This window comes from Megalops cyprinoides, chromosome 12 (assembly GCF_013368585.1).
Source record: "Megalops cyprinoides isolate fMegCyp1 chromosome 12, fMegCyp1.pri, whole genome shotgun sequence".
Lineage (NCBI taxonomy): Eukaryota > Metazoa > Chordata > Actinopteri > Elopiformes > Megalopidae > Megalops > Megalops cyprinoides.
Genome location: NC_050594.1, coordinates 11,019,347 through 11,031,271, shown reverse-complemented (window position 1 = coordinate 11,031,271; position 11,925 = coordinate 11,019,347). Strand labels below are relative to the sequence as shown.

General features: G+C 43.6%; 2 protein-coding genes across 2 annotated transcripts; both read right to left on the bottom strand.

Moving 5' to 3' along the window:
- Positions 1-1,138: 1,138 nt before the first annotated feature.
- On the bottom strand, positions 1,139-6,557 carry bmp2a (bone morphogenetic protein 2a). The gene is made up of 3 exons (XM_036542111.1): positions 5,794-6,557; positions 4,782-5,151; positions 1,139-2,013 (listed from the first exon to the last, which is right to left on the bottom strand). The coding sequence occupies exons 2-3, from the start codon at positions 5,137-5,139 to the stop codon at positions 1,169-1,171; spliced, it is 1,203 nt and encodes a 400-aa protein (XP_036398004.1). The 5' UTR covers positions 5,140-5,151; positions 5,794-6,557; the 3' UTR covers positions 1,139-1,168.
- Positions 6,558-8,163: 1,606 nt separating this feature from the next.
- gdf3 (growth differentiation factor 3) lies at positions 8,164-9,389 on the bottom strand. Its single transcript, XM_036543095.1, has 2 exons — positions 9,113-9,389; positions 8,164-9,011 (listed from the first exon to the last, which is right to left on the bottom strand). Exons 1-2 carry the CDS (start codon positions 9,387-9,389, stop codon positions 8,164-8,166), a joined length of 1,125 nt encoding a protein of 374 aa, XP_036398988.1.
- Positions 9,390-11,925: the final 2,536 nt, after the last annotated feature.

Genomic DNA, 11,925 nt, shown 5'->3' with positions numbered 1-11,925 from the left:
ATTACAACCTGGAGGACACTGGTGTGAAGTTCTCACCCGGGTAAGCGCAGCATTTTCAGAGAGCCAGTTTATCATTACAACAAAGTGTGTGTTACCTTTTGGATTACATATCTATTCAGTCTTTGCTGAAAAAGGCCTCACATATCCAGGGGGCCTTATAGGAACCTCAGGGAAGATAATGAGTCCTTATGTTGCTAGGGCTATGTGGGACTTACACAGGGTAGAGTTCACAGGGGTTAAACAGGAGAGAACATGCACACCACACACAGACACAGACACACGCACACACACACACACACACACACATACAAGCACATGCACACACAAACACACATACACATACAAAGATACACAAATATACACACCACACATGCATGTGTGTGCGCACACACACACACACACACACACACACACACGCACACAAGCACATGCACACACACAGATGTGAATCCATTTTTTAGGCATGCAACATTTCAACTGGCACCTTACAACTTCTGTACCCACACACAGAAGCCAGAGTTTCCCAGCTATTTTCCTGAGTGCTCAGTGTGATCTACCACTCACATTGCTTCTGGGTAAAAGCATTCACATTAACACCTATCATAAGCAGAGCTTTCAGAGCTCTGTGCTATCTGCACTGTCCTGAGAGATCCTCTCTCATGAACCCTTTCACTGTTTTTCGTTTTTCAAAAGCTACAACACAAATACACTTCAATCTGCTCCTTTTAACTAAGCTTGGAAATGTGTATTTTGCAAAAGAGGTTTTAGAACAAAATCTCGGTTGTGACTGAAGAAGTGAACGGGTGAGAACTGGTCACAGTTTTCCCAAATCAATTCCATTAAAAAAAAAACACACAGATTAACCATCTATACTTCACACACTGGCGTTATGTACATACCCTATATTTTTGTCATGGTTACACATAAATAGATATTTGCTATTTACTAAAACAGTGGTTATATTAGAAATAAATACAAAATATGAATCTGAGCATTATACTTCATGTGCAGGATTGTACCAATTAAAAATGTACATCAGACATACATTTAAAATGAATAACTCTGTTTAAAATATTTATTTTCCCAACTTTATGGTAGACAAATATCTTTTTTTTCTTCATTATAAATAGTCTTCATTGGGAAATAAAGTGTCCATGTGTTTCAGTGTTCAGCGGCAGCCACAGCCCTCCACCACCATGTCCTGGTAGTTCTTCAGAATCACCTTTTCATGCTCGTCCAGGTAGAGCAGCGATATGGGGCTGAGGTCTGTGGGGACGCAGCAGGCACGGGGGATGTTGCTGTTGACGGAGTTGACCAGCGTCTGGACGATGGCGTGATTGGTGGAGTTGAGGTGGTCCGCCAGAGGGAAGGGGCACTCCCCGTGGCAGTAGAAGGCGTGGTACCCGGGCGGGGCAACAATCCAGTCGTTCCAGCCCACGTCGCTGAAGTCCACGTACAGCGAGTGCCGGCGGCAGCTGGCCCTCTGCTTCTTCCTCTGCTTGGCCCGGGCCTGCCGCTTCTCTCGCCGGTGGAGGGCGTGGCCCTTGCCGTCGTGGCTGAAAGTCACCAGCAGCGGCCGCAGCTGGGGCCAGGTGTCCTCGTCCGCGTGCAGGGACCTGCTGACCCGCACGTGTCTCCTGTCGTCCTGCCCCGCTCCGTCCGGGTGCAGCACCTCCACCATGAAGCCGTGGTTCTCGCGCCCCTCAGCAGTCCACCCAGACACTGCCGGGCTCACGTCGAAGCTCTCCCACTTGCTCAGGCTGGGATGCACCAGCCGCGTGTCCAGAAGCCGTGCGATTGGCTCCTCAGAGTGGAGGGCGGGCTTGAAGATTTCATAGACGTTGATGCGGTGATGGCCGGCGGTGCCATTGGTGATGGTGTCCATCATCACCTGGTCCCGGAAAATCCTGAGCTCTGCGGACGTGACCAGCTCCTCGCTGGGGACGGAGGTGAGATTGAAGAGGAAATGCTGCATGGTCTTCCCACCATGGCTGCTCAGACGCTCCATGGATTCTGACAAGAAAAGAGTGGAGTTAGATTACAGTCAGCCTGGATCAATGCCTCAGTAATGGCTTCATGTCATAGTTACCCATAACACCTCTCACAAATGGCTGTATGCATCATAATATATGTACCTTGTATATTATCATGTGATGCCATAGTTAGGGGGCTGGGACTGTGGACAGAAGGTTGCAGGTTCCTTATTGGGGCACTGTTACTGTATCCTAGAGTACTGTACCCTAGGTGCTTGAATTGAATGGCTTCAGTAAATAAGCAGGACAAAATGATAACTATGATTTGTAACAGGCTCTGGATATTGATATCAGCCACAGTAATTCCATAACATGGCGGAAGTTTACTCTACTTCATTCTTGCAGGATGAGTATGTTAATGATTGTGGTAATGCAAGGTACCTTCTAATGAATATACAGGTGTGAATTCATTTTCTGGCTCTGATGGCTGTGTATATTAATTAAGTCTAAATAATAGATAGATAGATAGATAGATAGATAATATCACACATAGATAATATAGATAGATAATATCACACATCATAGTATATCATATTTATTGTACTGTACTTTTATTGTATTCTGTTGTATATGTTTTTAATATACTGTTACCTTACCTCTTCGCCTGTCCCTTCTGCTGCTGGTAACACCCAAATTTCCCCACCTGGGGATCAATAAAGTACTACCTATCTATCTATCTATCTATTTATCTATCTATCTACCTATCTATCTATCTATCTATCTATTATTTAGACTAACAAGCCAAAGCACTACTCCTGGAAAACAGAAGCACCAGTTTGGCCAGGCGTGCTTGAACGGCCCCACTTAACACCGGGATCTTACCAGTTCCACTAAGATAGGAGAAAGGAACATGTTCTATATCCTTTATCTGGGTCATCTTCATTTTTGTCTCAGCCTTTAATACAGCGGTGGTTTGCCTGTAATTCTCCATCTTTAGGCATAAACTCCGTAAAATCAACATCAAACACACCAAAAATAGAGACTGAGTAAAACTGTATCAAACACACCGCCAAAGCCCATGTCTTTGATGCACCCGCTGTTTCAGAGGTCTCGCACGGCTAAAGCTCTCTGATGACAATGACAGATCACACCAGGCCACTTTTAGCAGACCCGGTCATTTTCAGTTCAGCGACATATTTTAATTTCACTTCAGAAAGAAACACATTTTCAAAGTCTTCCCCAGTGTTGCATGCCTACCCTCACCACTGAGCAGCCTGGCTGTCACTCATCTGGAAGCAGAATCTCCTGGTCTCTGAATGCACCAACAGCTCTTTTCACATGCTTTAAAGCCCTGGCTTTCAAACATGAGCTGCTCTTTGAGTGTACCAACAGCTCATCTAACATGCTTTAAACCAACAGCCTTCACATAGGAACTGTTCTCTGGCTGTACTCATAGCTCATCTGACACGCTTTAGAGTTTTGGCCTTCACATAGTAGATGGTAGTTGAGTGCACCAACAGCTCATCTCACATAATTTATAGCCTTGGCCTTCGCGTAGGAGCTGTTTTTTCAGTGTTCTCAGGTTTGCTTGCATTACACAGAATAGTGATATATAGCCCTATCTACCAGCAATTATAGCAAACTTCATGAGTTTGTCATGTGTCCACTGTACTGTACTGTAGAGTGTACTGTAGTTGCTGGTGTCATTTACTTATTTTAAGACCCTTTGTTGCTGTACAAACTTACAAAAAACTTGGGAACAAATGTACTTGCAGGGATGTATTAAGCAGTGCATTGATGATGTGAATTTCATGGACAGCTTCTGCATGTATTCAATGCCTATTTTTGATGACTTTTGCTCTGTAAACAGAATCTAGAAACACCCACTAAACTTTCAAAGTGCCCATTCCAAATGCAAATTCCAAGAAACAAAACTGACTTCAGATCAGTCCTCGAGTGGTTTCTTCACTACTACAAAACTGTCGTAATATCCAAAACATACTTCCCTCGTGATTTAATTGCCCTATTTAGGTTGCTACAAATTCCTTTCAAACTGACGCATCTGCTGGATGATTCACCCAACGCAATACCCCTGGGCCTAACGTTAAACTAACGTTAACCTAATGTTAACACACGGCAGCTATTTTCAGATTGCAGGTAATTGCAGAGGGTTGTTACCCTTGAACAGGGCGGTGCTCTACCAACTATCGCAGCCAATTGTTCAACATAAGGGCAATTATGATTATAAAACAACTGGCAAGGTGCCATGTCTGCTACACCGTTCCATGCGAAGCAAGAACTGTCCTTACAACTCGGACGCCAACTGACACTCCCACAGTGTCCACAGTAATCCACAGTAAATGTCGATTAGTAATTCATATTTATTTAAACACTTTATCTTGTAAGATAAATACAAACACATTTATAGTCGTGTGTGTGCGTGAGTGCGTGCGCGCCGGCACACACACGTACAGACAGAATTCCAGCCCCATATTTAAAAGTATGAATTATTGTGACAGAGTTGAGACTTGTCCAGGTGAAGTCACCTGTGTACGGAAGTCACACAGCTCCTGTCGAAATACGGAGGCAGAATATTTACATAATCTTATCTCTTACCATGAAAATATGAACACAATGTGACCAAATTGTCTGCCGCTGAGTCTACTTAGGAATGTGCCTGTGTATGCGAGCGGATGTGTGTGCGTGTCATACTACATCTTCGAAGTTTTTGAACTTGGAAAAAATACGTATTATTGCATGTGAAACAATAGTGTAGCAACTGTACTTTCAAATCCGTCCGGCGCTTACCTTCATGATGAAAACTCCTAACCGTGTTCGCTCTGCTCGCAGCGCGTTCGGAGTGTTTCCCCGCCGGGGTTCTGGTTCGGCTGGGGTTATGGTCCCCAGTCCCCGCATGCATGTTGTAGAGTTCTAACATGTACTGCGGAACCACGGCAGACTTGCTTGGGTTCGGTCTCCGCTTCAGTCCAAACATGTTGAGCAGGCGAAGTTCAAAATCGTTGAGAATAGAGTCCGAGAGCGGTGGGCTTTGTCGCCCAGACTCGCTGTATTTCCGTCGGCCAACTTCGGGAATAAGCCCGATCGAACCTTCCAGCAGCACCTGACAGAGCAGCAGGACCATAAGAGCGCGGACGCCGGAGACCATGGTCAATCTGTGCTGGAGAAAGAAGAGCTGGGCGTCAGTACTGGAGAGCTGCGGTCACATTCGGCGTACTGACCGCTGAAGTATAGGATGTTTACCGCAAGTTATAGCCATGAGTGCTGTAAAATATTCTGCGTCTTTCTTTCCAGCAGAAGGATTTAATGCAACGGGGTCAAATGGGATACGTTGCACTTTGTAGTAAAGAACCAAGCAAGGTTTGGAAAATGCATTCCCTCCGGTTACTATAACTGCAGCGATACACAGACGAATACAAAATTAAAAATGATAAATTACGCGCGCAACAATACGGGACTGAAAATAAAGAAACAACCAAGAGAGCAGAAACATCAAAAGGCTTTGTCTGGAGAAGAGACAACAAACACAAAGGTCCAAATGCGAAAAAAAAATGTGGTGGATGTTGAAAAATTAGTTATAGTCTGAGTCATAAAACTCAAATATGACAAATCATTGTGCAAAAGACGCACGTTTCCCCGTCCCCGACAGTCAGTGAGAGCTGCACCGTTAAGTTGTTGAAGGTTTTAAGATTCGATGCTGTTTCCACAAAGCTGAGATCATAAAACTACTACGGAGAGTCAAACAGGTGTTAGATCGAACGTGCCCCACTGGCAAACAGAAATCAACAGAAAAAACAGCTACCTTTCAAGAAAGGGTCGATCGACTAAGAAACGCTTTCCAAAGGGTCCATCGAAATGTTCTGCATGGAAAAAGGGATAATCGGTATTTGTATATCCACAAAGTGCTCCTTGAAGAAACCAACCTAAAGGGCCATGTCAGGATACTGTGGGAGCATTTTCAGCGTCTGCTTCGAATGCCGTTTGCAGCCTTCCTCGTAGGCTGACTTCAGTGTAAGTGCAAGGTTTCAGTATAAAGTCCAGGTGAACCAAGCTCACGCTCCGTTAGGCTGGAAGCTGTAGATGGTCGCGCGTCTCGCGTATTTCCATTCGGGAGCCGAGTTAGTGGACCAGCGACCAATGTGTTTTGCGTCTGCTGTTACCTAGCTATAAGGAAGCGGTTTTCCCGTTCGCTGCAGTTCCTGCTCTGCAGTCCCGTTCTGTCCACGTTAGTCAGAGTGAATCCACGCATCATTTCTGCAGAAAACAGAAAGTATCCGCATTCCCCCCAGTCTCTTCTTGCACATATTCACAGCAGCTGGGCGGTGAGCAGGCAACAGGCTACTGAGCAAGGCTTAGCTGTAAATATCACTTTAGTTTGCCCGGAGGGAAATATGTACAGAACGGTCTGCGTGTAAATTGTCTCCAGTAGGTATGTCAAAGAAAACCTAAGTAAACCTGAGATTCTGAGCGCTACCAGCACGTTACTGTCCGCTGCAGATCCAGCACCTTGAGCAGACTGGTGCGTCTCCTTAACTCTGCGTATGGGGTATCAGTGCGATTGATACAATAGAAGCCTCCTCTTTTTTCTAATGCGCTTTTTTGTTGTCCTGTGATGTCACGGACGCAGATGTCAATCATACGTTGAGGCAACGGCAGCTCCGGTACTGTCAGGCTTAGCTACTGTACGTCAGTTTAAATAACTCCAGCTCCATTGTCACGCCTATTTTGTCTTTTGAGCCTTTGCTCTTTTTTAACAGAGCTGATAGTGTTAACAAAAGAAGGAATTCTGTGACAAAAGGTTGGTCTGATTACTCTGGGGCCAGAACTTATGTTCAAGACAAAATAGACAAAACTGGAAGCAGTGCGCCACCGTGTGGAGGGTTTATTAAACGTGATTCTCAGGCGTGAGTCCAGAACCACCCCCCATAGCCTCGTCCCACAGGCCCCTCTTGATCCTCTCTCACAGATCTGAAAAGACTGTATAAGTGTAAGCAATACAGCAGAAAGCCTACCAGAGGGCTAGAAGGAGCTGTTACCATATTGCTTATATCTATCCAATCGTTTCAGACCTTTGGAGTGGAAATTAAGAAGGGCTTAGCCAGTGTTTCCCAACAGAGTGCAGTGCCCTCAGTGACCTGTCTCAGAGTTAACGCGTTCACAGGAAAAAAGTAGTTCAGCTTCAGTTTATCCCATAGTAAATAGTTACTGCTACAATAGTCATTGCACTTCCCCTATATATTGCAAATAGTAAATCTTTTGTCAGCAACTCCTACAGTAGTGATATTTAGAAACCACTGTGATATTACTTTGCATGTTAGTGTTATGATTATTATTGTATGAGTGCAGAAACTGGCAGATTTGAATTGAGCAAAGCAGAAAATTAAAAATTTACACAGGTTTCACAAACTCTCACAGCTCACCAACTGAGTACCTAATTTCATTCCCTTTCATGTACAGCATGCTCTGGAATGACAAAAAAAAAAAAATCCTTGTCCTTACCAGTGTACAATGCATGCCATCTGTCAGGAGACAATAGGGTGTAGGGGAAGGGGCTAATGGTATGTTTGGGATTGGGGGACAATTCTGCTGCAAATAAGCCTATAACAAAAGTGTTAAGCATGCTCACTGTTTTACTGGATAACAAGGAATCTGTCTGCATCAAACGCATGAAAAAAAAAAAAAAAAACACAGACACACTGAAGTTAGCATAACAAACCATTTGAACTACAATACTGGACAGGATTTCAATTGGCCACATAGCATAAATAGATATTTTACACCTTTTACTGTTTAAGTTCAGATGTGGCTCAAAAAACAGTAATGTAAGACACACAACATTTTTACTGTCATGTGTTGGAATAATTTATAATGGGCAGCCAATAATGACTGATTAATCTGCTTTACAACAAATCCAAGATCAGATTTTTCTCCCTCACCATTTAGTGAATAAGACACTGAAAGCCCCATAAAAGGTCAGAATCAGGAAAGTAAACTGAAGATCAGTAAAATTTGCATTTTCAACCCATTTATGGCATATTTTGGAGGGACCTTCTGCAGACCAAAAAAAGGATATAGTGAAATGTAAACATTTTAAAACAAAGTTTATTTTGCTTAATAAAAAAAAAAAAAAAAAAAATTAGAAACAAGAATCCATTTTTCTTACATATTAAATTCATCTGCATCCACATTCATCCACTATCATGTCCTCATAATGGCGGAGGACAACGTTGTCATTGTTGTCGTAGTACAGCATAGAAATAGGGGACAGTTTGATGGGAACACAGCAGGGCTGGGGTGTCCCTGCAGCATCGAAGGAGTGCACAAGGGTCTGCAGAATGGCATGGTTCGTTCCGTTTAGGCTCTCGCTGAGTGGGAAGGGACACTCCCCATGACAGTAGTTAGCCATGTAGCCCTGAGGGGCGATGATCCAGTCCTGCCACCCCACGTCCTTGAAGTCGATGTAGAGTCGCCGGGGCTTGCACACGTTGCTGGGGGTCACTGGGAGATAGTAGGCGCTTCTCCTGCGTCTCGACCGGCACTGCTGGGGGTTCAGAGAAACCAGGACCAGAGACGTGTGGATCTCCGGGAGCACGGTGACATGGGGCGGGGATATGGCATTCTCCAGAAAGTGGGTCATAGGGTCGCTGTTCACGCTCGCCATGCTGGGATGCAGCATCAGCAGCAGGCCGTAGTTTCGGCCTGGTTTCCTCCAGGCCGAGACGATGTCCGTCAGGTTCAATGAGATGGACCCCGGCACCAGCCGCACCGACTGAGACAGTAGGAGCTTCCGGCTCGACTCAGGAGAGATGCCCTTCAACGTGGCCTTTATGACCTTGTAGAGGGACAGGCTAAACACCTCCGGCCCTGCCCGTGGCGACAGGTGGTATAGGTCCTGCTTGAATTTTATTTCCAGCTGTGCAAACGTTAGCTGCTCAGCCTCCTCTAGCACAGACATGTTAAAGAAGAGGAGTTTCTCCACACACTCTGGACACTGACTGCTGGATCCAGAAATGACTCTACCTTTAAAGACAAAGACATTACCATGAGCCAAACAAGGCATGACGTTGCATTTGAGACGCCCTCAGTACAGTTAGCAAACATCCCATATGGAAACAAGCTACCTTGATCTTGGACAAATCTTACAATATTTCCTCGGACACCAAACTCAGACACAGTACAGGGATCGCTTTCACGAGCAGGGGACTCCTCCACGTTGGTTTTCCTGAAGATTTTCCAGAGCAGAGAAGGCACGGGGAAACGGGCCGCTGGTTTAGGTCGACTCGAGAGACCCAGTGAACTTAAAAACAGACGCTCCTGCGTCTTCAAGTTTTCTTTTTTGTCAATGCAAGATACACTTAAAAATAAAAGAGTAAAGACTTGAGCATTTAAAATGAACATTTCTGCTAGGATCCCAAACCAAAGGTACAGGCCTGAGAAGTACTCTTGGATACCTGCCCCAGCTGTGTTTAATCACTTAAATCCCAGCACAGGGCCATTCACAGGTGATTGATCCTTAGATGTTAATTGCTGGGTTAATGACTCCTCCTCTTTTGATTACTGCTAACTGGCAATTGGCTGTGAAAACCTTTCTTTACTGAGAACAGAATTACTTACTATGTCAAATGTATTCTGAATTCTAATGTTTTTGTACACCATATCTCCTTCATACTGGAAGTCTGTTCAAATACAAAATTGCTCATTTATGATTTAAATTTAGCTTATGAACATTGGTGCTTGCTACTTAAGCAGATGATGGATCATTTGCACATGGCACAGAGAGATAAATACTTCAGGACAGGTCTGTACATTTTGTAATTTCAGCTCCTTGCATGGATGAAGAATGAGTGAAGAAATTCAGTGCTCTTGGCAATGATCTTCAATGTGGTCACTCTCAGTTGTGCCAGATTTGCAAAAACATCAACCTCAAGGCAGTGCTTCCCATGGTTTAATTTGGGTACAGGATGCATAACATGACAAAGGGAACAATGCAACCCAGATAATCTTATGAGTAGTATTTCATTTGTCACAAAGTCATGTTAACTGATGCCTCGGTGCTACATGTTGGGTTAGAGACAGAATATGTCAAGTTAAGTCAGGATTTTCCTGGCATGGCAGACCTGCCCCAGGACTAACATCTGAGCATCAGTGCTGAACAGCCACATCCTGTCACTGTAGACATGGCTAATTATGTTTGAAAATTTCCTAGAACATTTACACTTTGTTCTAATGATAAATCGCACCCATGAGAAAGATAATATATGTACTCCCCTAACAGCAATGTGAAGGAGCTTGTGACACATCCACAGTCCACCCACAGTGGAAATCTCCTCTATGTGGCTAACTGCTGAGACATTATGGATTTTTGAGGTTGAAAAAATGACACCAAAACATTTTCTAAACTATATTAAGCACCCCTTGTAAAAATACTGGCAACTGGACACAAGAAGAGTCAGTTATGACCACATGAGAAATAGTCTACCACTAAGAATAACATTATAAAATCATTTCCAAACTTACGTCAATGAGCAAGTAACTACAATGAAACCTGGCACACGTTGGCTGGATTTCAATAACACAAAATCCACAATGAAAACAAATGTGTCATGACAAAAACAATCACTCACAACACAATGGGACCTTATGTTCTCTTTTAAATGTTTATTCAATCTACAGAGCAAAATAAATGTATTACCCCCCCTCTTTGTTAAGGAAAAGCCAGCATGATTCTTCCCTCAGTTTCCAAAAAGGGAGCTTTCTCAACCTACACCGATAATCCAAAGGAGGAATCCAGCAATTAACATCTGAGGATCAACCACCTGTGAGTGCCCTCTGCTGGGATTTAGGTGATTAAATACAGCTGCAACAGGTATCCGAGAACAATACTCAGGCCTGCACTTTGTTTTCAGGGGGTTTTGGATGCTAGCAGAAATATGCCTCTTTCAAAGGAAGTCTATTGTTCTTTGGTTTTTCCAGTATGTTTGCTTTATTCCTGAAGTAAATGCCAGGATAGTGGTGGCAGGTGAGCTACAAATAAGGACCAGACACTTCCCTTTTAACTATAAATTGCCCTGAGCCTGGCCATCACTGTTTTTCATCATGAACAAGCTTAGCGGTTTCAGTAAGGATCACCCATCAAGCATCATTCCCTGCTCCATAATTGCATCTAGACATGTGGTGCTGTAACATTTGTTACTGTTATTTCCTTTAATGCTTGTTTTTTAAAAAAAATATTTTATGAGTTAAAATGCAGTGTTCTTTGAATTTCTTTTTTACATCAGGGAAATCACGGTTATTAGGAGGTGGCATTCTGAGCCTCTAGTGGCAAACTGAGAAACTGCCTCTTCCTGTTTTTGGACTTTTTGAACAAATGAGGCACTCAGTGAGAGATGAAGTGATTGGTTGACTTCCAAAACTGCTTCATTCTTGCATCCTTGGTGGCAGGGAAATTGACTGGTCGCCATCTTATGGACCACTCCACTGTCATGGGGGATATATGAGGAAAGCAAGACATTACTAAGTTTGTCTCTTCAGACGAAGGATGCATAGATGTATCTTCATGTAGAAACATTCTCCAAGGATTTCATATGTAAGCCCCCATACATGTGTCACATTCCATATCTTCTGTGCTAAAAGCTCAGTAATTCAATAATTCAGTAATAAATTCCCTCAAGGACAAAGGAGGAAGAATTTTATTTTGAATGTCATTTGAATCAAATGCAATAATTGTTTTTATATCTTGCAGGTACATCTTGTGGTCTTGCAGGTTCAACCTCCAGGTGTTGTACTCTTGAGCAGCCAGAGCTATTTCAGTAAATATCCAGCTGCATAAATGGAAAACATCTAAAAATGTAAGCAACATGAGTCACTCTGGCTAAGGGCAACATCTATGAAAATATGTGATGCATTGGCCCACAGAATCCTAAAAGAAAACTGT